Here is a 27729-nt window from a genome sequence, read left to right on the forward strand (position 1 = left end):
CACCGGCCGAGGTTTTTTTTTTACTAGGTAGTGTGCCCGTGCGTTGCTACGGGATAGCTAACAATTTATACTAAAAATACACGGATCACACGATAAAATAACAATACCGTAAAAGTTAAATGTTAAAGTGTTATTTAATCTAAAAAACAAGGTGGTGTCGCAGGCTCACGAACTGCACTTTATAGACCTTTTTCGTGATGCGGCTAAGATATTGTTTTACATCGGCATTTCTTTCATGTGCCAATAAATTCACAAATGAGTTCCGCTGCATCTCTATGCTATCCTATACGCAGGTTCAAGTACATATGTAAACATTCATGCGTGTCACATGTGTAATATTGTGTGCCTTGAAAATTATATCGTAAAACCTAAAAACAAAGTATGTACCGTATAAATATGTGTGGCTTTAAGAGTATTCCACGCGGAGGCTACCTGGAGAGGCCCGCGGCACTTAGTTCCCGTCACGGTTGCGCCATTCCACGCCTCCCCAGCTAGCTCTATATGACACTGTGAAACCCCCCACACAAATGGATCAAAACCCGCGTCAAATCATAGCCATGGAAGAAGAGGTCTTTGAATTTCACAATATATTTTTGAACAGGTTAGAGGGTTCCACCATCTACAAAACAAATACACATAGCAGGCCATTCTCATACATGAATGCTTAATATTTTAACTGAAGTAAATTTGCATTGTGCAACTCAGACTTCGGTGTTTTTTTACCTTGAAATAGATAGCAGTTAGCACCTATGCATTTTATCTGATACTTGTTGTGGATGAGAGCTGAATGGAAAGGATGCCCGTGCATTGTCAAATAATATTTGTAAATGTAATGTACACATGCTCAAGTAAATACAAATATTCATGCGCATTATGATTTCAAATAATATTTCTCAAGCTCTCCGTCATAGATAATAAACTGTATACAATAGGTAGATAAATTGTGTACCACCTACTACTTTACAGAACTTATTTTTCCCATAGGTCACCCAAATTACACAACTTGATTCACTCACTAACTCTAGGCATTAAAATGGATTACATTTCTCTGGTCATAGTGCTGAAGTTTGTAAAATGTTTGACTAATCTGACCATCATAGCATTGAAAACCATTTATACTGCAAGTCATCTCTCCCACCAATTTGCATTGGCTTCACCACCACACCATCAGGAATGCACTATCAGTTACGGTCACAACACCTTGATAGCCATAAGAAGTTTGCAGTTAGATAGGTAGGCTTTGAAATGATGTGTCTATTATTTTCAAGCATGTGTCCATTCTCATGCTGCTTAAGCTGCTGGAGTACGGAAGAGCGAGTGCTTGACCCCCATAAAGGATTTGTTAAAAGGATAAAATATTAGCAATATTAACCACTGTTAGAAACTTGGAGATCTCAGGAGAACCTAACTTGGGTAACTAAAACAGCTACACTATGTCAAAGTTGTAAAAGAAAAAGGTATATGAAATAAATTAAAAGATGAGTCAAAATCTTTAAAAACTGTATATATGGAACTATTCCAAATGGAAAAAGGTTTGCACATGACTTTTTCTATTTTTCTTATAATTATCTCTATCTTAACAGTAATGAGAAAATCCAGCCCCTTATATTTTCAAAAAAAAGAACACAACTTCACATTATCAAAAGGATATAATTAACCTTGGCAGGCTGCTACACATTATTAAATGGCACGTGAGAATAACATTCTCGAAGAAGGATGTATGATTGAATCAGTCTCTGATGGAATACTCCAAAATGCACTACAAGTACAATTTTCTATATTTTATACCTTGAAGCTACCGTATGACTCCTGCAAAATATAGCGCTTGTCTAGCATGACCTGCACAATCTCTGCAAGAAGCGTCAGGAAATTGTCGCAAGCCACTGGTGACCTACAATGGCAACTAACATCCTTGTCAAGTTCAGCTTATTACTACAATGTAAGCATCAGTATAAACCAAAAAAAAAAATTTGGCTTATGAGAGCCATGCAAAACATCAGCTGCAATAGAACATGTAATAAAAAATGGTTATAAGCTAATACTGGCAAATTCCAAATATCTTAAAAACTCTAAAAAATAAAGACTTATTCATGGAAGAAAAAGTAAGTTTTAAGGGTATTCTTCAGTCATGTGCTTTTCAGAAGATGAAACCAACAAAATGTGCATAATGTAAAGTAACAAAAGCTTTGCTATAATATTGAATCACACTTTTAGCTAAAGAAAAATACAAGTGAAAATAAGTTTACTAATGACATCAGAAAATACATATGGCAAAAGATGTCAGAATATATTCATTAATTATCAGCTTCTACTCTTGGTACTTTAGGATTTATACTGATTCATGGAAAATAAAAAATAGATTAGGGATACTGATGCACAGACAAGATGTATTGAGATTTATGTACAACAATTTTATTTACTATGGAAGATTATTTTCATTTTTTTTCTAAAATAATGGATCATTGAGAAACATCAGCTATGTCACGAAATAGCCAGCACATTTTTAGTACTCCAAAAAAATTTCACTATTACGCCATCGCTAAAAGTACATCTTCGTAGTCTTTGCTCCAAGCTATTCCAATAGCTCCATGGTTGTGGTTACACACTGCATTAGAATAAATATTGTCAGTGATTAGTATATAGTCAATTCTAAATAAAAATATTTAGATGGCATGTAGATGATGATAGTAAATTATTTTAAAATTCATAGTCCTCAATCCACATCACCGCAAGGCCTGAACACGATAGTTTCTTCTCTTTTTCGGAGTTGGAAATCTAAAAGAACATCCAGAGGTTATTCACTACTCTCTTCTTCATGGTAGCAAGGAGCCTTGGACTGGGTAGGCATTTAATCCTTTTATTTTTCTCATGAAAATCTGAGATGATTAAACAAAGTTTGAGACAATGATTAATGGTAGTCAAGCAATGTGTGCAACTAAAATATTGCAGCCATGTTCAGAACTCCATGTTACTAAATAGTAGCATATTGCATTTCAAATTGGTTTAAGTTGGAGAAAATAAATATGGATCATGATGGTGGCAAGACAAGGAATAAACCCCTAGAACAGTAGGCTGGCCACACTCCCCTGCGTGTGTCAAACAATAAACAGTAGGCCCTTGAGTATTATAAATAGTAGGGAGGGAGGGATAACCTGGACAGGCGGCACAGCGACGAGGAAGTAGAGGCGGCGAGGACTATCGATCGTTGCTGCTCAATTGTACAGTGGGTGTGGGGTGCGTCACGATAGTCGATCTGTTGCAGGCTCCGGGACTGGAAGTGGTGAGATCAGCGATGTTGCAGAGAGATGGCAACACAAGCACTGTGGTGAGTAGTCATCAGCAGCAACATCCAAAGTGCAGGATGCTAAATTCCCAAAATTAGAGGATAAGTAGTAAATCTTTACAATGAGAGATAATTTCCTATTAAGTTTTTTTTAAAAGTGGCTTGCTATTAACATGAATATAAAACTGATTCAGTAAGCAAGGCTAGGAGTCTATTAACTCGAATTTGCACAGGACAAAAAGGTGGAGGCACAAAAATCATGTAGCATTTCACTATGATTAGTAAACAGAACAAATGAAGCTGATGTACATCGATTTAAACACGAGCAGTCCTTACATTCCATAGTGTGTCACTAAGCTTCTCAATCGATCTATCAAGCAGATCATACTGTGACAAAGTTCTTTAAGGAGATACCAACTCAACTGTGAAACAAAATTTTGGCTCTTGTAAGTATTGCATTAAGAGCTCATGGTGCTGATATCCAATAAATTAAATAATATCAGGAAGCACTGAACCTCGACTCATTGTGTCCAAAATTTTCTAATAAGCAAGCAATAACATCGTAACACATAGATGAATTGTATTTCATGCCTCAAAATTTAATAAACAAATTTAATAAGCAAGCAATAACCAGACCTCTCTGTCCAAGCATTTAATAAACAAATTTCATACTGAAACATGCAACCATGCAAAGAGCAAAAGCCTTGTATGCGACATACAAAAGAAACTATCGGAAGCATAGCATTTAATTAACATAAGTAATCTGAGATACTTAATATATGTCGCACAAGCAAGGATCTAATCTTTAGTTAGTCTATAAAGTTAATTCACTATCGCACGCTGCAGTGAATTTGACAAATGTGAATACATGCTGCACCTGCATCATGAGAATGAATTGCACAAGGATTGCCTCCACGCTCAGGTACCTAAACTCCATGAACCTACATGACCTGTTACAACAGCTAGCTAGCGATTAAACAAGGATTAAAATATGTCTGAGAGCAATCAATAATAAACCCAATAACACACCAATAAGAGACCCATCAAACTGCTCCTGGTAAACTGAATTGCAGAACAGAAACTTCACCTGGCATCAGGGCATGAATCAGCAAGCCCCGCCTAGCAGGTGAGGGCAACGCTCGTTGATGGAGGCGAACCGGCAGCCAGGAGGCGAAGGACGCATGGCCGGTTGAGGAGGAAAAGAACACGACGTGGGTGCGTAGAGGTACCGCGCCGCAACTGCAGCATTTGGCCTTCGTTCCGTGGATCTAGTGCGAGTTCGCTAGAGCTGCATCTTCCTCCATCCTTTGCACACCCGCTCACTTGTCATCGTAGTCGCTCACCTGCACAATGGATCCAGATGCTGCTACTGGAGCCGGTTGGGCCGCGTGCAATCCCATCGCATCCTCGGGTGGACAGCCAACATGCGCTCCTCCAGGCGGCCACGCCCTTCGACGGCCAACTGCTGCCACGCTCGTTCCTATCCCGACGGCGCTCTCGTCCAGGTAGGGGATCTCACCACGGCCGAGAACAGCGCTTGGCGGCGGCCCCGACGCTACTCTCGTCGCGATTGTGGTCTCGACGGAGCTCTCGTCCAGGTACGGAATCTCGCCACAGCCGAGAGCGGCGGCGCTTGCGGATCATGGCGCTCGGAAAAGGGGGAGGGGAGAAGAGCGCTTGGCGGCGGCGCTCGGAAAAGGGGAAGGGGAGAAAGAGCGCTTGGCGGTGGCCCTTGCGGATCACGGCGCTCGCGCGGACAAAAGGGGAAGGGGATCGCAACCATTGGTTGTTTCCTAATAAGCGCGGATGCGGACGCACGGCCAGCCCAAGAGAGGCAAGACGAAAGCAACGTCGCACCAAAAAAATATCCATCTTTTACTATTTTTAGTTGTAGGAGATGAGCAATATTAAAACGGTACTTTCTAGTAGTATCGTTGCTGTTTTTTTTTTTGCTGTTGCTTCCGTTATTGCTGCTGGATTGGCAGTAGAGCTTGCTTCTATTGGGCCTGGAGTTGGTCAAGGTACTGCTGCAGGATAAGCTGTAGAAGGCGAGACATCCAGAAGCAGAAGGGAAAATACGAGGTACTTTATTGCTTAGTCTAGGCTTTGTGAGTTCATTCTTCCGTGATGAACTGTCGGCACTAGTTTTACATTTTTTTTCTCTGTGGACCGAGGAGAAAGAGGGCTCAACAGGAAGAGGATTGTACCATAAGAGAAGCACAGAGATCAACCCGCTTCAAATATGGAACATGGATTCTGGCAATGCAACAGAGTTGGATCCTCATATCGATCCGAATGAATTAGTCTTTCTACATAGGTCAATCTTTGCCTATTAGGCAAGAGGATAGCAAGTTTGAAATTCATGGCTAGAAGACAGATAAGCTCAAGCCGTCATTAAAACCTTCATCTCGCAAAATCCAATTAATATGTGTAATTAGTTTTTACTAGAAAAGGGACGCGGCGTTGCCGCGTAGGCCAGTATGAGACTGTTTAGTGTAATAGGTTTAACTAATTGATTGATAATTTATTTGAATACAATTTAGGTATAAGTATTGGTTCGCTTGCTGTATTTCCCAAAGAGGCCAATGTTAGGAGAAGTGGTCATTCCAATAAATTTCAAATAATTATATATCATATGCAACAGTTTATAGTACTGAACTCTGAATGACCAAATTATTCTTGAATAGGAGCATGTAACAAAGATTAAACAGAGCAAGTATTACTTGAATTATTTAAATTTACAAACTGAGCTATGCGCACATGGTTTCGTTTATTAATTATGTCTTTTTTGCACTATATTGTTATTTGGGGTAATATTACGTGTAGTTGAATACATATTTTTTTAGGATCATAAAGCTGGTGAAATCACTCAATCGTTTTATATTATGCATGGTATGGGTAAGGTACCATAAAAATTTCATAACAATTCTAATCAAGACAGTAACACTATTAAGTATTTATATAAAACTCTAGAGGAATCTAGATCCACATTTATAGAAATAAAATTGTACTAAAACATGTTATGTTATGTGTTTACAGTGCAGTATTAGTTATATAGACATCGTGGAGTGAACCAGTTGTTCAGTCCACAGTATAACACGTGGTGAGCTGCCAGTCTATATTACTTATTCGTAGTGTTTAGTTTGTTTGTATACTATTTAGATATAGTGATTTTTAACTATTTTTTCTTTTTGTATATTATTATTTGTTTTCCTATTTTTCTTTGAAATTTAAGGATATAATATATTATCCTAGGTGTTCAAATAGAACTATTATATTTTTTACTAAGAGAGAGGAGCATTAGTGTAACACGCGGTGAGCCTGCTAGTCTATATTTAGATGCAGTGATTTTTAATTATCTTCTCTTTTTGTTTATTATCAGTGATTTTTAACAATCTTTTTTTTTGTTTATTTTTTTTGATTTTGTATTTTTATTTGAAATTTGAGGATATAATATATTATCCTAAGTGTTGGAAGAGAACTATTACATTTTTTTTATGAAGAGAGAAAAGCATTTTTTAAGTAATTTTGATATAGTAATATGGATATCGTACGATAGATTTATATTTAAACAAATTAAATTCCATGAAAATATGTGATAATATGTATTTAGAGTGTAGTGCTAGTTGTGTAGAGCACAACAAACTTGGTTTGGTATTTTTTTTGATTTTTATTTGATTTGTTATGATTTTTATAATATTTCAGCCGGTTTAGATAAATAATAAATCCGCTGGAAAATGGAAAAGGCCATTGGGCCCAATTCGGCCCAACGCCGAGCGGCGATGCGGGCCGAGGCCCATAACGTGGCCTGAGCAGCGGCTGGACCGCGGGTTCATTTCTGAACAATTGGCGGGTTTTTTTGCAAGAATATATGAGAGAGGGAAGTGGACTGCGGGTTGATTCGTATAAAGTTAGAGGGCTTTTTTGCAAAACGACCAAGGAGAGCACGATCTCGCCCGTTCATGAGCCCGATCCGACGGCCGAGAAAGGTAGGCGACGTGGCCACGCTCGGCGGCCTTCTTTTGGTGCGTGAATCGTTTTTTAGAGATTTTATCTACATTTAATATTCGATGCATGTGTCCAAATATTCGATAGGATAGGGTGAAAATTTTTACTTGGGAACTAAACAAGGCCTTTGTATCCAACTTTAACAACACCTTGCTAGGCACCTTGTCAAGCAGTGATTGTCTTTCGGAACGTGCAGCTACACTATTCCATGTTTCTACATTGTCAGATAAATGGTACTTATGGTATATGGCCATCACAGGCACAAATTAATCGGACAAATTTCAAGTGGCACACTCGTACATGCAGTAGTGTCTGGGCCTCAGGCCTTTTCAATGATGGGCCCTTTCCACTATAAGGGCTTAGTAACATGGTGGATTAGTTCATGGAGATCCACCTATGCCGGCGGTGTCTTTAAACTGGCCAGTCTCAACTGAAGTTTTGTCCATATTTAATAGTGTCGTGTAGGCATTTGTAATGACATGGTAATATTTTTAAATATAGATGAGATGAGCTTCATGTAGATAAAATCTACTTAGCTCAACTACAAATTATAGATGAGTTATAAAATTAAATGTTACAGAGAGTCTATGAAACGACAAAATAAAACTATGTATTGAAGGTGGCTATTTCATTCATATTTCATTGCATTCCATTCTCTCCATTCAAAATTATAAGTTTTCTAGCTGCATAGATTTTGCTACGCACCCAGATATCATTAGAACTTTTGGAACCCAGATATCATTGGAATTTATAGCCATTGGAACGACCTTTACACCCACGGACAGACAACGCTTCTCCATCTTTTCCTTTGCATGCAATACCAAACAACTAGGCAAAGAGCACAACAGAATAAGATCCAAATCCTCATCATCATAATCTACCTCTATAGCCTGTAGATCAGAAACTATCTCCTTAAAGACCGAAAGATGGTTAAGCATAGAGCCACCCCTCTTGCAACTTATATGTATATAACTTCATCTTTAAATATATTTTGCTTATCAAATTTTTAGACATGCAAATTAACTCTAACTTGAGCCATAAAACAGCTGCAGTAACAGAGAAGCAGCAGCAGACCTGAAGACCTTCTGCGCTCAGCACCTCCTTGATTCTCGTGGGCTTGCACGAGCTTTGCTATGGTACACCCTTTACCTTGGAGGAGGTAAGATATCAAAAAATCACAACCGTTGATTTTTCAAAATAAATAGAACAATTTAATAAATTAATAGTGACAAAATAGTAAAGGAATTCACAAAATCTCAAACATATTCCCACGTAAACTATCTTCCTTGTTTGGTTCTGCATGCAGAACACTTTTTAAAGTAAAAATATGGACACATCATCTTCATAAAAATATGTTACATGGTGCTATTAAAAAATATTGAATATATGTAATCAATTCAACTATCACTCTATCACGTACATGTCATGATATATTACATATTAGTTTGTCACATTATAGAAGTTATAAATTTATACTACAATAGATACATGTTATCTATAATACCTTGAAATAGCTTTACAACATTCTAAAATAAAAATTATAATAGAGAAATACAAAGAACTATATATGTATTAGTTCTATCTACAAATCACCGTCTTTATAAATAAAATAAAATAAAATACGGTTACACAAGCGTGTGTCCCATCCCAATACTATGCATGTGTGTGTCTATGCGCATGTTATAAAATACTATTCAGATCATGTTAGGAAAAGTTAGATCATGCATTCATATTATATCTAATAGAAAGATATTTTCCTTATATAACTATTACCTCTTAGGAGGTAATATATGATAATTGCTATTCAGATCGACGGTCTATAGTTATTTGAGTGTATCATAGCAAAGTCCGGCTTGCACAGGCAACAGCCAACTGAAGACAGCAGGGCCGTGTGAGGCCTTGTTTAGTTGGCAAAAAACATAGTTTTTGGCTGTAGCACTTTCGTTTTTATTTGACAAATATTGTCCAATTACGGAGTAACTAGGCTCAAAAGATTCATCTCACAAATTACAGGTAAACTGTGCAATTATTTTTTATTTTCATCTTTATTTAATGTTCCATATATACGACCAAAGATTTAATGTGACGGAAAATCTTGAAAATTTTTGTGAAGTAAACGAGGCCTGAATTCCGCCGCAAGCGACGCCGGACAGGTAGCAGCAAATCCGCCGGTCAAATTTGCGAGAGGCTGAACGCCGACGTGACGTCCGCGAGTAGATCGATTCCAACGGCGGCGGCGGACCAAGGGAATAAAACCTTTTTTCAATCTGCTCTAGATATCACTTGTTAAGAAATAATCTAATAACAGGTCAAATATAAAACACAGATTTTTACATAGAAAACTCTTGCGAGAAAAAACCACGAGCATCAACCGACGATCTTCACTATGAAAGAGTTTACACAACGTAGGGAATAATGAGTTATATCTTTCTCAACTCTTTCTATATGACTTACAAGATGTATTTATAGGACGGATTGACTGTAGTAAAATACGGAAATAAATTCGCTAATAAACATAACCCAAACTGCAGGCCCTCCAGATGTTCTGCAGGCCCTCCAGATGTTTTTATAGGACTCACGTTATAATTCGGATCATATTCCAACAAGTAGATGAAAGTAAAGTTTCTTTAATACTACTTACAAAATGGACATTGTAATCTTGGAGGACCATATTTCTGTGACAAAGTAAATTGCGAGATTTCCATGGATTGATTTGTGACCAGTTAGGACACGATAGCTTTGCTTGATGAGAAGATTGAGAAACCCCAAATATAAGACCACCGATCAGCATGCTGCTGAATGTCAATATTCAGAACCAGATTCTCTAGTTCTTGAAACTGAATGTGAAAGTGGAAGATGAAAGAACGGATAGTCTTGATGCAGAACTCGGTTATTCCATAGATCCAGCCAAAAGAGGCAGGATTTGTCATCTTGGACATGTGCTGCAGCCATACCTTTGAAAGAAACAAGATGTTTTAAAATATCTCTACCAACATGAGCTTTAGAGGTTGCTGTTAGGCATAGGCAGCCGGCCATCTTCATAGAATCTGCTCCAAACTAACTAAATTCATGGGATAATCCAGACGATTATAAAATTTGTGCAACTGCTCAAGAAGCAGACATTTATTGTGAGTCTCTATATTAAGCACTCCTAAGCCTCCTTACTTCTTTAGAATGCTGACCATCGGGCAAGTTGCTTTAGGAGGTTTTCCATTTTCATGGGACCGTCCATCAAAAAAGCTATGTTAACGAATTTTTCGACTATTTCACCGAGAACAGCGACCGACTTCTATACAACTAAGAGCTCGTTCCGTTAGGCATTCTTAATCTAAAATGGTCCGAAACATTTTCAGCTTAGTATAAAATATCAAATGATTTCAGACCCAAAACAGTTTCAGACCATCCTAGCACAGAAACGAATGGTCCCCAAAGATTTACATAGGAAAAACAGCTGACACCGAAAGACCGCACTAAGCTGTTGGAGTACTAGAGTGGACGACCTGCTCGACCGAAGCACCAAAAGTTAGCCAAGATGTTAGTTGCCGCTATGCAATTTTGATTATCATCTTGCCATGGAAATATGGAATCTTGACCAACATACGCAGCAGGGTCAGGTCAAACTTGGTGGCCCAACGACGAACAGCGGGAATTATAGCAGAAACTATCCTGCAGGTTTAGTGGAACGTCTAGAAGGAGTGCGGTGATACCTTGACAGATTTTCAGTGTGCAGGCCGCAGAGTCTGAGGATTGCCACTCGAAGCAATACGGCAAGAGGCAGCACCGAGGAGACCGAGAGACCGGCATACCACATATTGGACTCGCGTCTGCTAATTTTATCTTATAAGTCAAGCTATTTTAAATTTTACTAAATCTATAAAAAAATTTATAATACTTTTTTTACTGTCAAGGGAGGGGAGACGGTTCCCACCTGAAAATTTTTATTGATGGCGCCAAACGGGCAGATTACAGATGAGCATCGCTTACACGACCACACAGATCATGGTCCTCCACTACCAAAATGGTGGAGTTCTCCTAGTATTTTTAGTTAGTAATAAAACACTATCACTAGTCAAAACACTAGAAAATTCTCACTAGGAGTCATTTATTAGAGAAAATTTATACTAAATTTTGAATGTTAAAACACTAACAGAATCCCACATCGTTAGAAAAAATTATAAAATCTGGTTGTGCTCAAACATCGTGTCCTCAAATATTTATAATACTAACTAGGAATACGTTACACGAATAGTTCTATAAAGCTTATGCGAAATTTAGTCACATCAAGGCTTTTGAGGTTGAGGGAGTATACATGTTTATCCTTTCTGCTGCTCGAGTTTGACTATACTTGTCGCAATCACAGTACATGGTCAATTTTATTGAACTTTAGAATCGGCTAGTACGAACTATTTCTAAATTTAGTAAGGGTGATGCTCTTAATTCTTTCGTTCTAAATTATAAATTATTTTATTTTTTTAATATATTTATTTTACTATGCATATAGACAAACGCTAGATTTAGATGTTTAGTAAAATAGATGTATAAAAAATCAAAATAACTTATAATTTAAAATGGAGAAAGTACTATTTCTATAGATTTATATGCGTACATCTCGCTAAAAGCGGTAGTGGTGGTTACATGTACAACTCAAGGAACACAACTGACTAGAGGGGTTTTTAACGAAGGCATGTTTAATTCCGCTCTCCTGAGTTCTAGACTCCTGTGACAACTAGGGTACATACGCTTTCATTTCGATGTGCATCTTAGAGTACAGCCTTGAAACTTTGAAGAAGTTATTAACATTGTTACTTTGAAAAGTTACACATATCCACCACAGCACCAGGCAACAAAGTAATAAAGAGAACTAGAACTATCCTGCTGTCAATTTTATGCCACAACAACCATGTCGATCATCACGGAGACATCGAGACCTTGACTGTTGTAATGGATGAAGCATTTGCTGACTGCAATGGGGAATAGAGGAATGGCCTCGGTGGCAACTCGAACTCGCTGGCGCTCTTCTCCAACATCTCTATGACTCTGCTCATGGAAGGGCGGTCATCAGGTGCCATTTGTATGCAAAATAAACCAACCGAGGTCAGTTTTCTTGCAACCTCTTCAGTTCCATATGCAACTTCGCAACCCTGCATGTTCCCCGCGAGATGATCATAAAGCAAATGTGGAAAAAATTCTTCACTTGAGTTGTCTGCAGATCCTTTCATGTTGGTTTTTCCCCGGACCATTTCCAGGAGCATCATTCCGTAGCTATAAACATCTGATTTTGTTGAGACAGCCCCAAAAGCTCTGGAGAACACTTCTGGTGCAATGAAACCAATAGTCCCTCTTGCTTCTGCCGTCGAAAGGATGTTGCTTCCATTGAGACGGCATAGCTTTGCCAGGCCAAAATCTGAAATCTTCGGACAGAACTCATTGTCCAGAAGGATGTTGTGAGGTTTGATATCGAAGTGGATTATGCGAGTGTTGCACCCTTGGTGTAAATACTCCAATCCTCTTGCAATGCCAATGGCGATTTTGAGCAGCATTTCCCATCCAAGAACCAGCTCTGAATAAATATGCTTCTCCAAAGAACCGTTGGGCATGTACTCGTAGACAAGCGCCCGCTTTGATCCTTCTAAACAGTACCCAAGTAGGTTAACAATGTTTATATGAGATGTCTGACTGATGCTCATAACTTCGTTCACAAAATCCTCCCCATTGCCTTTGGAACCTTTTAAGAGCTTCACGGCAATGATTCGGCCATCTCGAAGGCTTCCCTTGAATACCACTCCATAACCTCCTTCTCCTAGCTTTTCCTTGAAGGATTTGGTTATTTTCTTAAGCTCCGAGTACTTGTACCTTTGTGGAGCAAGAGAACCACACCTTATTATTACTTCTTCTTCATTTGATTGGTCGGTAGCTCGCCAGAAACTTGATCTGAATTTTTGCTTCCGACGGTAAATCAGCCAAGCTAGACAAATGAAAACCAAGGTAGTAGCCACGATAGACATCGACACTGAAAATAAAATTTTTTAGAAAAAAAAAAAGATTCAGCAAACAACAGAGAAACTCAGCATGCATGAAACCACTAGATCATATACATTTGATTATAGATTATATACTCTGTATGGAATGTTGCAGAAATATACTTACCAATCAGAGTTAAATTGCGCGTGCGCTTTCCATCTGTATGAAAAATTCAGTGAAAGGTCATGCTGAGAATATAAGATTGTGAATCACCTCTGTACTTCTGCGAAAAAAAATGCTCTTTTAGAACTTTCTGAGTGTTTAATTCTTAGCTCACCGCATGTCGACGAACCCAAGATCCCGTCCGAGCAAAGGCACGCGAACGCCGACGTGCTGTTATCGTAACGGCACCGGCCGCCGCTCTCTTCGCAGGCGTTGCAGTCACCGACAGGTTCCCACTCCAGCCGGAACCCACCCCTTATGAGCTGCCGGTAACTGGCAGACGTCGCGCCATCCGCCTCCGACCCGAGCACGGGGAACACCGCGAGCTCGCATCGCTCGTCGTTCGCCGGCGGCTTGCCCGTGCCGTACCCTCCGCCGAGGTACGCGAACGTGCGGCTGCTGTTGCCGCTGCAGTTGGTCACGGGGACGGCGCCGAGCGGCGGCAGCGTCCCGCTGCACCTGGACATGATGTAGAGCTCCCGGTTGCTGGCGCTGATGGTGAACCTGTCCGTGATGGCGAAGGCGGAGGACACGTTGAAGATGACGCTGCAACCGGCGTCGGCGGCCATGAGGATGTGCACGGCCACGAGGGAGCGGCTGCCGTAGTCGATGTCGAGGACCCTCATGTACGAGCTGCCCAGGAACGCGCCGCCGGACGCGGAGGAGGTGTTGCACGTGAGCTGGAACGCCGGCGGGCCGCAGGAGGAGGACTTGCCCTGGCCGCCCAGGGTGAACGGGTAGGTGATGGTCAGGTTGCCGCATGTCACCGTCGGGCAATCGGAGTCTGTGGTGGTGGTGGTATCGACGGCGGTTGCCGGCTGCTGCAAGGAGGCTACTAGGATTGCCAACATGAGCAACCTGGGAGGGATGCATCGCTGTGGCTTGGAAGTTCTTGTGGAGCCGAAGCTTTCCATCAAAAACTGGGACGAGAATAGTTCATCGCAGCATGGTTGGTGCTTGGAAGGTAAGGTAGTAAGGTTGGCAAATTTGATGGTGCAGTTTGGACTTTTCTCACCTCACGCAAGCACATACACATAGCTGCGGGTTGAACTTTGGCATTAGTAAATGGAAAAAAAAGGGTAGTTGTCTAGGAGACCGAAGAATTGGTCATTTGGTCAGGACCGGCATTGTAAAATTTGTCATCATATTCTCTACCCGCTTATTATAATACACTAGGGCCAATTTGTTTCCTCCGGAAATGATCGCCAGGAGGACTTCCGATGGGAATCGTTAGTCAATTTACATAAGCTTTTAGAATATTTTTATAATAGTTGGAGAGGCGATGAGAAGCGATTAATATATTTATGGTCAGTGGGTCCAAAACATGGAAAGCGATACAGAGACGATGAGAGTAAGGCGATGGGAGGCGATAGGTGTGTCTATATATGGTCGGTGGGCCATATGCGTCACGTCGTCTCACATCGCCTCTGAAATCGAGGGAATTGGAACCCCAAATACAATAGTGGTAATTCTTTTTTTGTAGTTCTTTTATTTAATAAAGGGTAAAAGGGTAAATCTATAATTACGAAAAAAATATTTTGAGTAGTATAGTTAGGGTGCATAGTTCAAGTAGTATGGTTAGATATATATTTTCTTGTTAGGTTCGTTCTCCGTCTTTGGTGCAGATATTATAAAACGTCGATGTTCCATTCCACCATTTATCAAATGGAGACTTCTGACTCTTTGAAAGCTGTAGCTAACTCAGGTAGCCACGGTTCAGGCGCTAGTATGCGATGCCTAGAGTGAATGTTGTTTGCTAATTTCACTCTGTTCACGCAAAGATTGCTACCATCATGTAATTTATCAACTCGGGGCATGTACCTAGATTCTAAAATCAAAACCATTCATTGAACTAACAAAACTATTTATGATGTAAAACAATATTTACTCAGTATAAAAAGAAACATTTTTTACTCTACTATCATTCAGTGAAACAAGAATGCCATGGTTCAAATATTGAAGTAACACAAGAAATGTGAGACGGGAATGGATGGAGAAGGAAACAGGTAGGATAGAGGAAATGCCTCCAGTGTCTGCTTGAGGGGACTGGGGAGTCATCGCATCTCTGCATTGTCTCTACAGGTGATGCTAGCTGCTGCTAACAAGTAATAATTTTTGGTTGCTTGTGTTCTGCGATGAGTGTGGGAGACAGCAGGCCGGCGGCGGCTAGGGCACGCGATGGCGGTGGCAAGGGGGCCGGCGCCTAGTGGGAGGGAGTGAACAGGGCGCAAACGGCTGATTTGGCGAGGGCGATGGTGAGCCGGTTCTATGTCAGGCCATCGGGGGAGGGAGGAGGGGAAAGAGGGGGTGCGGTGGGACAAGGCTTGGGGTTTGAGAGGACCTTGCACAATGATGATATTACCCTTCCACGAATTAAGTCAACAAAAAATGTTATTTAGTGGAGCGATGGAAGCATAGGAAGCGATTCCAACCATTGTAACCGTAACAATTCCTGGTGTCAAACTGCCTCAAACGAATGGGCCCTAATTGTGATGGCTCCTCTCCACCCTACCACACGTCACCATGGCTCCTCTCCTTGATCTCCTCTCCCATGGAGCTTCCTAGGTTTGATCTCAGACCTGGGAAATCGGTAGAGGCTGAGATTGGTCGTCGTTTCAACCTGCCGATCAGTTTTGATCATGCTATTTCTTCCAAGGAGTTCTTTCTGTTTCTGGTCATCTCAATTGGTCGATGTAACGCGTCTCTCAGCCGATTCAGTGGCACTTATTCTAAGCAGTGTTAGGTAGTACTCCTGCAGCCTTTGGGGTTACCGGCTTACCGCTGTTGGCGATCGTGTTTTCAGATTTTCAGTCTATTCTTAGAGTGCGGCCTTCAAAGGGTTTTTTTTCAATTTTCGGCTCAATGGTGGAGCCAATTTTCGCTATGAATTTCAACGGTAAGAAGCTGAACATTCTGCATAATGGGTGAACGTAGTCAAACGTAACTCCAATGGGTACTGTTCCCTCCATTCCGGTACGTCTCTCAGGTGCCAATGCAATTCCTATCTCGAATTCTTGCCCTTCACAGAATGTTCATGTTCTTCTCGATAATCCTCGTTTTTCAAATTTTAAACAATGAGGTGACACGGGGAGGTATTTCCTGCTTAAGATTAAAAGAATTATATACTCCCTATGTTTATAGTCTCTAGAGGACTTGTGCTCCAAGTAAATATAAAAGAAGTTCTTATAGATTTGGACTTCTCTTTTTCTAGCAAAATGATCTTATTCAATCTTATTTTCTAAACAAACTCTATTTCTATTCTTCTTTCCTTTTTCCTATTTTCTCATTTAATCTGGATTTTCCCCTATCGTCAGGCGTTTGTGAACAGGGTACTGTTCACACCAGCCCTGTTTTGGGCCGAACTGGGCGCCTCTCTTAGCCCGCTTGGCCCGACTTGGGTGCCTCTAATCGGACGTGTGACAACTATTACTAATTTTAGGAATAAAAAATTGGATCAGAAGCTATTATGCTGAACTTTTCAGGGCAGTCCTTGGTAATTTTACAGGAAATGATTTCTCATGATAATATCAGGATCCTTTTTTCAAAAAAAAAAATGTCAGGATTGTTCATGCATTCTTTTCTTCCCTGCTATAACTAAATAATGAATATGCAGATGATATAAAGTAGTGCGAGACTACATATTAGTAATGGTATTATTTGATCTGGATTGCCAATTGGATATTCTTTTGCTTGTTATTTTATGTCTACTTGTTTACTGCCATTGCACCGTCTCATGGATTATTAGAACTAATGAAACTTTTGAAGTCATTGAGAATGAGACACATCTGAGGCTACGATATTCTAATTTTAGAAGTCTTTTGAACAAATTTTGATCAGGTGGATCAACTTGAAGGTACCTTTCCAGCAAGTGTATGGGGATGTCCGCTGCAACCTGAAGGAGGCAGTCCAGTTGGCTGGCCTTACATGGGAGGGGCCACCGCGGGCTTGATGATGCCCGAAATACTGCTCACCTCCTGGCAATTATGCGCTCCATCTTTTAATACGGTGGATCAGCCATATACCCTGGTTAGATGTTACTGGCAAAGCATTATACTCATGCTAGTGTTCCTACAGAGTGAACAAAAATCGACTGATCAACATCAATGTGCATTTTAATGACACGCTGCAAATCAGGGGCATACAGAGTGAGAATTTTACAGAAGTTGGTAATAATACATCATGAACCATGAACTGAACACTTAACTACATGGCTAAGCAGCCTAAGCTACATCAACATCCCCCTTCCATTTGGATTATAGTATGTGCAGATTTTGTCCAAATCAAGTCTGTCGCAGCCCTGTCAAATCTCCTGGTGATAAGATAACCATTGAAAACCAAATTGTGAAAGTATTGCAGTCAAATTGCATGTTCTTGCTATTCCTTCGGCCGAGCAAGCCAGAGAGAGCTTAGGGCACGGAGACGTGAAGAGTAATCACTTATCACAAGCAGCGCCCGAGCTGACTGTCTAGTGGTCAGGATCCTTTGCATCTGTTGTAGGGTCTGCAGCCGCAGGTTGTCAGCCTTGATACATACAGCAAAGAAAAGTAGCAGGATTTAGGCACTGTATTCACATGCACTCTACTTCTCTAGTCCCTTCCCAAAAGAATGCATATACTTCTCGAGAATCAAACCTTTTTAAGTTTCACTAGGTTTATAGAAAAAAGCATCGACACTTGTAGGCCCAAATAAATTTATTATAAAAATATATTCCACAATTAATCTAATGACACTTATTACACATCATACACAAATATTAGTACTTTTTTTATGTGTCTGGTCAAACTTAAAGGAGTTGTCCTCGAAAAAGTGAGATGTGCATTCTGTTAAGGCATTTGGAAAAGAGGGTTAATACCTGACGAAGGAAATTCTCAAGCGTTCCGAGCTTTCCCATGGCCATGGCCATCTGACCCATGTAGTTTGCCACATTTCCTGTTGATCCAGAAGACGAAAGAGACCCGGCCAAGGTTTCAGCCAAGGACTGCTGAAGGGCCTCCATTCCTTGTGAAAGAGCATCTTCAGCTTGCTGTGAAGATTGCTGAAGGTTGCCTATCCCTGACAGCTGCTGCTCGGTGAGAGGTTCAAGTTGTGTCGAAAGAAGCTGCAGTTTGCATATATTTAATCAGTGACCCAAACAATGAAATCACCACTACTTGAAAAGAGAACAAATTCCATGTATTCATAAAAGGCACATTGCTACTCTACTAGGAGGGCCCAAAAGATGATAAACACATTGTAAGGCATTGCACACCTTTAAAACCTCAGATGGTCGGAAACCTCCTAGCCACAAGAAACACCTCTCTGCTGGTGTCTTCCACATGCCTGATAAGACGTGAAAGACATCTGCCTTGGCTGCATTTCCTTTGAGCCTGAAAATCTCATCATAGTGTGACATGATCTTATCAACAACACTGCGGAGATCAGTATCACTTGCATGAGCGCTGACACCAGCCCTTAGTTCACTAATTTGCCGATTGTGCTCTTCCAACCACCTCGCATACTCCATATCAAAGGCCAATGCCCCTGTACGAAAACACATTTCCCCCATAAATAAAAAAGCAGGAATTACTGCCTGAGTGCTTCTATGGTAATGAACAAGCAAACATTATGCAAAGGAAGTAATGATTACCATTTCCACTCATGGAGTGTGACTGATCAACTGAACTAGATATAAAAATGCCCTGTGAGAGAGAACATCTTAAGCAAACTTCAATTTAGTCAATAGGACACAGGGCTGTAAAATGTGACATGCAATAGGAGTAACCTGCTGACGTGCTCGTTGCAACTCTTGCTCTAGTTGGGTAAGTTTTAGTCTGCTATTCTCCAACTGTTGAACATATGCCTATAGGAAGAGCAAAATTACCCATCAATACCACAGCAATGTCCATTAGCAATCCACATCAGAAATCGGAAAGGGGTTCTTGCCACTTGCTTGTGCAATCCTCTTACAGAAATCTTAAAACAAAAGTAGTTATGACAAGGGTAAGTCAGCACTGATTTGTATTAGTTCGCTTGATTGGATTCTCATTATTCAAGTTTGAGTTAACAAGCGTGTGAGCATATTAACCAGATCTAACGATACAACAGAACTTGCAGTGAGTTCATAATTGGTTGAGACCACGTAGTGTATGATCAAAGAAAGCAAATAATATTCATCACAAGAACATCAGTAATGACTTAATGAATGAATAAAACATGTTCTCTATTAAGATAGAAGTTTAATCTAGATGGCTCCATCAGCTTACTGCTGGTGCAGCCGCCAGCTACTGAACATATCATATTGAATTATGCCTATTGTGCGAACCCAAGAGTTCCACCGTAAAGGCTGGATCTTCACAAACAGAATACATCCATTACTAGGATGGCAAGGTGCATAAAGAGATTATGGATAATAAGGAATAGACTAATTGTGCTAAGGAAATAAATTTGTCCCTAGTTACAAGTTACTAGTCATGCTGTAAGATTCATCAACTTCTCATATAAAGGACCACTAGAGCAAACCCCAGAGGAAAAAATCAGCTCTGAGAACTGAAAATGAACATGTAAGAGTTAAACTATGTCAAAAATAAAATGCTAACGCTTCTTAGAGTAAGCGTAACTTCCATGGAACTCAACTAAAGCTCCATATGGAAGTAAACTGATAGAACCTTTTACACTTCCCTTTTGCTGGATTTACATTCCAGCCTTTAGCAATCACAGCTTTCAATGCAAAGCACATATACAAATAACAACGATAAAAGAAATGCTATATACTTTATGTACAATGATACCAGCAACAAGTCCTGAAGAAAAGAAATCTTATTCCTGAACATAAAAGCACTGCTATAACAAGTAGAGGTCTATAGAAAACCTTATTCCTGAACATAAAAGCACTACTAAAAACAAACATCCAAACAAGCACAGCTTTATTTTAAGTACAAAGATGTAAAAACTAAATCCACACACCTTCTTCCTTAATCGGCTCTTCCTTGCAGCCTCACGATTTTGAGCAAGACGACGCAGTGTCTACAAAATAAATTATAAGGAAAAGAAACAGCAGAAACATGAAATGAAAACAAGAGTGCTACTTCAAAACATGCACCTTTTGATCTCCATGTTTGTCCTTGGATCTGTCACTGGAGTCAGAAGCAACACCAAGAGCACCTGGGCCTGGTTCAAGCTGCCAATGAAAGTGTAATCATCAAGCTCCCATGATTCATTCATTCCTATCTGTACATCACAGATTTTTCCCCTCTTTCCAAGGTTTTACTTAAAAATCAGAAATATTTCCCACACTTCATTTTAAAGCATGAGTAGTCAACGCCTGGTAATGTTTATCCATCACACCAATTTTCTCTTTAAAATAAAAGCTTTTAGCCCCCCTCCCGTCAATTATGCTTGGAAATACCACATGTTAGATTTTGCATTCGATACAAAGGTTCCTTGGCTTCCTTTTGATAGTGTTTGCATGCATCAACTACTACCAAATCAACTAATCAGACGACCTATGTTGCAGGTAAATTGAGAAATCACTGTCTGTGTTAGTGTATATGTTATGTTCGGGAAAACATACAAGCGTAGGGATCGTGGCTGACCAGGCCTGTGTGCGGTCACCACGAAGGGGGTGCCCTGGTCGTTTACGACTAGGAGATAGTTAGGAATATTTATCAGATTTGGTTAGTTATATTTGTTAGGAGATCTAGTTTGTGAAGTCGCCGTTATGGAGTCATGTAAGGACTATAAGAGTCCCCCATTAATTAATGAGAAGGCTTAGCCCAGGATTGAGATACATATCTCCCTACGGGCGCCTGGCTGCGTTCCCTGTCTGCTCCCAGCTCTTGCTGCTCGGGAATTGATCTTGATCACGGCGCATTCTAGCCGCAAGACCTCCCGCGCTCACGCTCCAATCTCGCCACCCTACTTCCTGCGATCTAAAGCCCGACGTTCTACCAACTTGGTATCAGAGACGATGGCCACGTCTGGGGAATCTTCCGCTCCTGTGCCGCCGCCAACGGGCGTTCCCACGGTCGGCGTTACGGCCGCCCCCACTCTGCCCCTCGTCACAACCTCAGGCGCCGTCAGCGCCTCATCGTCACCACCACCAGGCATCTCATCAGTCGCCGAGGCCCTCAATGCCTTGACGACGGCCCTCACCAGCATGCAGTTGCAGATGACAGCGGTAAACCAGCACCTGGCGAACCAGGCCGCGCGCCTCTCGGCTATTGACGGACAACCCGCGTTCACTCAATTCGGGTTGCCCGGGTTCGGTGGGGTCCCGGCGCTGCCCGCTTCCTCGACACCCGTGATCTCTGAAGTCTCGGCGGCCTCGGAAACGGCCTCGTTCACGCCGTCGTCATCGGCCTAGCTCACTGCGACCGGACCACCAGGGGCGGCACCTCGAACGCATCTACCGCCGGGAGGTGTTCCGATCAACCAGATTGTCTTTCCCCCCTCGCCGTCGCCGCAGCCTGTTTTTCCCTCGGCGGGTATGCCATACTTCGTCGCACCGACGTCCCACCTGTCGACACGTCCACCGGCGGTTCCCCCCGCCGCAGAGCCCGACGGGGCGGCAGTCCCAAGGTACCACAAGCTCACGTTCGCAACTTATGACGGCACCTGCGACCCTCTCGGCTGGCTCAACAAGTGTGAGCAATTCTTCCGCGGCCAGAACACGCGGGAGGTGGACAAGACTTGGCTCGCGTCGTACCACCTCCAGGACGTCGCCCTCCAATGGTACATGGTCTTGGAGGCAGACATGGGTCGCCCGACGTGGCCTGACTTCCGCCGCATGTGTCAGCAACGTTTCAGTCCGGCGCTCAGCACGAATCACCTGGCCGAACTGGCGCGGCTCCCGTTCGGCGGCTCAGTCGACAAGTATATGGCGGCGTTCCAGGCGCCGCGCCGCTCGCCGGCGACCTCTCCACCCTGCAGAAGGCTCGCTTGTTCATGGGGGGCTGCCCGAATACATCCGAGTCGATGTCGAACTCATGGACCCTCAAGACTTGCAGCAGGCCATGCGTCTGGCGCGGGCTTATGAACGCCGCAACGCTGCACATGCCCCGGCTCCAACGGGCCAGCGGCCAGCACGGCGCCCCCCTGCTACGCTGGCTGCCCTGCCGGCGCCGGCGGGTTCTACAACCGCATCATCTACACCTACGCGACCCTTCAAGCAGCTGACCCCGGAGGAGATGGCCGATCGACGCAAGATGGGCCTTTGCTATAATTGTGATGAGCCGTACGTGCGTGGACACAAGTGCGCACGCCTGTTCTTCTTGGAGGCAGCCAACTATGTGGTGGAAGAACCGGACGATGACACCGAACCTGCGGACGCCTCTTTCAATTCCGAAAAACCCATGATCTCCCTGGCCGCAATCACTGGCATACGGGTGGAGAAGACAATGCAGCTCCCTGTCCAGATCGGGACGCACAGGTTTACTGCCCTCCTCGATTCGGGAAGCACACACAACTTCATCGACGTTGCCGCGGCGCACCGTGCCGGACTCCAAGTGGACGATCACCCCAGCACACACGTCGTCGTGGCCAACGGTGACCAGGTCGCCTGTCGGGGCCTCAACCGTGCTGTGCCCCTCCAGATCGGGGACACTCACTTCGCGGTGGACTGCTTCGCCGTACCCCTGCCCCATTACGACATGGTCCTGGGGATCTCGTGGCTGCGAACCCTGGGCCCCATCCTGTGGGACTTCGATGGCCTCCGTATGGCGTTTGTCCTCCAGGGTCGCCGGGTGCTGTGGACGGGCATCGGCTCGCCCAACGCGGCGCCCAACGCACAGCAGGCTGACGCCAGGCTCGCCAGCACCATCTACATCGACAAGGGTGCTGAGCCAGCCCTCCTGGAGCGCTTGCTGGATCTGTTCTCCGATCTCTTCACCGAGCCGACGAGGCTTCCACCCGAACGCCCCTGTGATCATCGCATCCACCTGAAGCCGGGCACCGAGCCGATCGCGGTGCGCCCCTATCGCTACCCACATCTCCAAAAGGACGAGTTGGAGCGCCAATGCGACGCTATGCTCCAACAGGGGGTCATTCGGGAGAGCATGTCCCCCTTTTCAGCGCCGGTCTTGTTGGTCCGCAAGCACGACGCGTCCTGGCGTTTTTGCGTCGACTACAGGGCGCTCAACGCGGTGACGGTCAAAGACATTCCCGATCCCGGTCGTCAAAGAGCTGCTCGACGAGCTCCATGGCGCCAACTTCTTCACCAAGCTGGATCTCCGTTCAGGCTATCATCAGGTCCGCGTCCACGCTGCGGATATTGAAAAGACGGCCTTCAGGACGCACCACGGCCACTTCGAATTTCTGGTCATGCCCTTCGGCTTGTCTAACGCACCTTCGACGTTCCAAGCACTCATGAACATCGTCCTCGTTTGCTGTCGGGGACTGGGTCTTGCTGCGCATGTTACATCGCCATATGCAGGCTCTAGTTCCTGGCGGGCGTGGCAAACTCAGTCCCAAATATGCAGGTCCTTTTCAGGTGCTCGAGCGCGTGGGCGACGTCGCATACCGTCTGCGTCTTCTAGATGGGGCTCGGATTCACGACGTCTTTCATGTGGGCGTGCTGAAGCCGTTCCGAGGTCCACCTCCCCAGGGTGAACCGGTGCTACCTCCTCTTCGTCATGGGAGATCACTTCGGCAGCCTGACAAGGTGCTGCGCTTGGAGCTTCGTCGGGGAGTTTGGCATGTTCTGGTGGCTTGGGCTGGCATGCCGACGTCTGAAGCTACTTGGGAACCAGTACCGGCATTTTGTGACGCCTATCCGTCATTCCAGCTCGAGGACGAGCTGTTTCCTGAGGGAGGGAGAGATGTTATGTTCGGGAAAACATACAAGCGTAGGGATCGTGGCTGACCAGGCCTGTGTGCGGTCACCACGAAGGGGGTGTCCTAGTCGTTTACGACTAGGAGATAGTTAGGAATATTTATCAGATTTGGTTAGTTATGTTTGTTAGGAGATCTAGTTTGTTAAGTCACCGTTATGGAGTCATGTAAGGACTATGAGTCCCCCATTAATTAATGAGAAGGCTTAGCCCAGGATTGAGATTCATATCTCCCTACGGGCGCCTGGCTGCGTTCCCTGCTCCCAGCTCTTGCTGCTCGGGAATTGATCTTGATCACGGCGCCTTCTCGCCGCAAGACCTCCCGCGCTCACGCTCCAATCTCGCCACCCTACTTCCTGCGATCTAAAGCCCGACGTTCTACCAGAATAAAACTGTAAATGCACATATAGGGGGTGTTTAGTTCTCCATAAAATGCAAAATGCAAAATGCCAACTACTTTGGAATGATGAAATGCAAAATGCCAAAAATTTCAGGGTCATGTTTAGTTTAGTTCCATCCAAAATGCAGAATTTATTGCCCTCATGAGGGCCTCTTGGGGCTCTTTTGGGTTTTTTTGGCCTCTCGAGGCCAAAATCCAAAATGGAGAATATCCACCTTTTTGCCAAAAAAATTGCATGGTGTTTAGTTCCATTATGCAAAATGATGGACCAAAACCCAAATTTTTTTGGGATTTCAAGGAGAACTAAACACCCCCATAATGCAACAAGCTTATAATGCATGTGATACTATAATACCATCAGAGAAGCTACTGGAAAGAATGAAAAGCTTATAGGGGAAAGGTTGGGAATTTTTTTTAAGAAAAAAAGGTCAATCAGTTTTAAGGCCCAAATCAAGAAATTATGAATTTTTTTCTCAGACAGAGCAGGAAAGCTGTCATTTCATTTATAAAGAAAAAAATGTGTTCTTTAGTGACCAAATTAATAATTAATAGTGACATGGAACTTTGCCAGCTATATACAAATCCAACTGTTCACGATGTTGTTTCAGTTTCAGGACTCCCTAATTTTGTGGATTATGTTACTTGTCCATGCACTACACAATGCTATAGGAGTCCCAAAGTTTTATTCTAGAGATGTACTCAAGAGCCCTGAACTCCTGATGCGATTTACATGTACCTTGTGTTGCAACAGCAATTCCGCAACACAGATTTTTAATAAGAAACTAAACGAAACTGATACTTCCTACTTCCTAGCATAGACCACTGTCAGTACACACACGTCGTCCTCCATCTTAACAAATAATTGAAGGAACAACAAGCTATAGAACTGTCTTATAAGAAAACATATATGTCCATCGTATATGTTTGGTCCATCTTGCCTGTTCAACTTTTTCTGCTGCTCTTTCTCAAATCGTTTACCTGTGATAGTGGATTTCACATAACTACATGGAAGCATTGGTACATACATGGTTTTGAACTGAAACTGGTGTTTGGTATCATATTGTAAACACTAATGATGATTCACACAATACTTTAGACATATTATTGGGTCACATCACATAGCCAGAAAATAGTATTTGCATTGAACACCCAGATCAAGATCAACCAGACTTACCCCATGATTGTCATCAGTATCATCTGTTGATGTTTCTGTTCTAGGGCTGGCATCTGCCATTGTAGACTACACTTCGGTTCTTAAAATGCGTCCTTCAGGCAAAATCAGATTATACAATCTTCTTGTTAAAAAATGGAACCTATCAAAGAGACATAATATCAATATTAAGATCTAAAAATGATGAAACTTGAGCGATAGTAGGTATGATCGCTCAACCAATTCAGTTTTGAAATACCCAATAGGAAAATGTGTACACACTACACGCAATATCTAATTTGATGAATTGATTCAATGTGAAGATTGGATAAATAAACAACAGGTCTCAACAAACAAGCAGGTACCAGTTATGTACCACTTTGTTCCAAAAAGCGGCACTAAACGCACGCTTCAGTGCGCTGAAGCGCTAAGCAGACGGGTAACGCTTCACTTTGGGGCATAAATGAGCAGCGGCTGATGGCTCCCGCTGCCCGCCGGCTGCGGGCGACGCACAGCGCAGCTGCCGGGGCCGGGCGCGGTCGATGGTCCACCGGAGGCAGGAGGGGAACAGGAGGCGCGCACGCAGGGTCGCCGGCTGGTGTGCCGAGGACCGGAGGTGAGGGCGCAAGGCGACTGGTGAGAGGCGGGAGAGGGAGCCTCTGACGCCGCCGCCAAGCCTGGGACTGCCCTGTAGTCGCTGAGAGCCCGAGCCTGAGCGCCACCACGGTCGCCTATGTGCCGAGCGCGAGTGGGGGAGGGAGCAGAACAGTGACGGACCCAAGATTTAAATCCAGGGTATGCCTCCAATTTGGTATAATCTAATAAAAAATTTGTAAATGGTTCTGTTAAAAGTACAATATAGCTACAAATTATCATAATACTTTAAATTCAACAAAAAAATGAAATTTGCATAAATAACAATATAAATTGTTCAACTGTAGTATAAGGTCTGACATAAATACTAGAAGATTGCAATATTAATCTGCCAACACATACAACAAAACAAGCAAAAGAGACACATTCATCAGGCATATGCTCCCCCAATCGACCAATCCATCTAGCGGCAAATCAGGGACATGGAGATAGGGAGTCACCACTCAGTCACCAGTGAAGACTCAAGACTCCAGGGACAGGGGCGGACCCAGTAAAGGACATGGGTGTACACATGTACACCCAACAATTTTTGCAAAGCAAACGAAGTTAGTAGGCATATACATGCATATACACCTGTAGTTAGATTCAGATCGGATTACAAATAGTATGTTAGGGCTTGGGCGCACGATTTTTTTTTTACCTATGAATTACGTTGAGGTTTGGGCGCACGGTTTCGCACAGAAGGAAGGGAGGACCAAGGGGAGGGAATACCTAGTGTCCCGGTGGTGCTCGTCGCCGGGCAAAGTGGCCAGTGGCGAAGTAGGACAGCAGCGACGGTCGCAGGGACACCGGGGCTGCAGAGGGCGGACGCCGTGCCGGAGATGGTCGCGAGGATGCTGGGTCCCAGGTGGTGCTCGACCGAGCGCAGTCTCCTCTCCGGGTTGCGGCGCGGCGAGCGAATGGAGGAGATCGGCCGCGGGCGAGACGAGTCCAGGCGGTGGGCAAGGGGCGTGCGGGCAAGGGCAATTTAGTCCAGCTTGCTTCTCCCTCAGCTTCTAGCTTACCTCTCTGAGTTTCTTGTGCCCAACTTCATGTGTGAGGATGAGGATACAGTACACGTCATCGGTGTGCCGCGGCAGTGGTAAAATTGAAAAGAAAGAGAAAGAAAATGAGGGAGAAGATGAAACCAATTTAGTTTAAAAATTATAATAAATACACTGGTATATTTTAGAGATATGAGAAATTATATTGACACATTTCTATATTATAAATAGTAATGGTATATCTTTTCAAACATACATGGACT

The 27729-nt window shown here is 43.1% G+C and overlaps 2 protein-coding genes and 1 long non-coding RNA gene across 7 annotated transcripts; all 3 read right to left on the reverse strand.

Moving 5' to 3' along the window:
- LOC110434215 lies at positions 2743-4459 on the reverse strand. Its single transcript, XR_002451692.1, has 4 exons — positions 4371-4459; positions 4161-4233; positions 3153-3271; positions 2743-2876 (listed from the first exon to the last, which is right to left on the reverse strand). It is a non-coding gene; the product is annotated as an uncharacterized LOC110434215 (long non-coding RNA).
- On the reverse strand, positions 11854-14433 carry LOC8060843 (LEAF RUST 10 DISEASE-RESISTANCE LOCUS RECEPTOR-LIKE PROTEIN KINASE-like 2.5). The gene is made up of 3 exons (XM_021458040.1): positions 13590-14433; positions 13439-13471; positions 11854-13301 (listed from the first exon to the last, which is right to left on the reverse strand). Exons 1-3 carry the CDS (start codon positions 14386-14388, stop codon positions 12202-12204), a joined length of 1932 nt encoding a protein of 643 aa, XP_021313715.1. The 5' UTR covers positions 14389-14433; the 3' UTR covers positions 11854-12201.
- LOC8061344 (transcription factor TGA2.3) lies at positions 17544-27488 on the reverse strand. 5 transcript variants are annotated; one of them, XM_021457142.1, is made up of 10 exons: positions 27195-27488; positions 26206-26647; positions 25854-25992; positions 20553-20630; positions 20417-20476; positions 19236-19313; positions 19101-19152; positions 18723-18994; positions 18327-18572; positions 17544-17974 (listed from the first exon to the last, which is right to left on the reverse strand). In XM_021457142.1, exons 3-10 carry the CDS (start codon positions 25911-25913, stop codon positions 17849-17851), a joined length of 972 nt encoding a protein of 323 aa, XP_021312817.1. In that variant the 5' UTR covers positions 25914-25992; positions 26206-26647; positions 27195-27488; the 3' UTR covers positions 17544-17848. The 5 variants fall into 5 exon arrangements, with proteins under 5 accessions (XP_021312817.1, XP_021312815.1, XP_021312816.1 ...); XM_021457140.1 differs by having other exon boundaries at positions 17544-17995; positions 27195-27486; XM_021457141.1 differs by having other exon boundaries at positions 17544-17995; positions 26195-26647; positions 27195-27486.

Source organism: Sorghum bicolor, chromosome 3 (assembly GCF_000003195.3).
Source record: "Sorghum bicolor cultivar BTx623 chromosome 3, Sorghum_bicolor_NCBIv3, whole genome shotgun sequence".
NCBI classification, from domain to species: Eukaryota; Viridiplantae; Streptophyta; class Magnoliopsida; order Poales; family Poaceae; genus Sorghum; species Sorghum bicolor.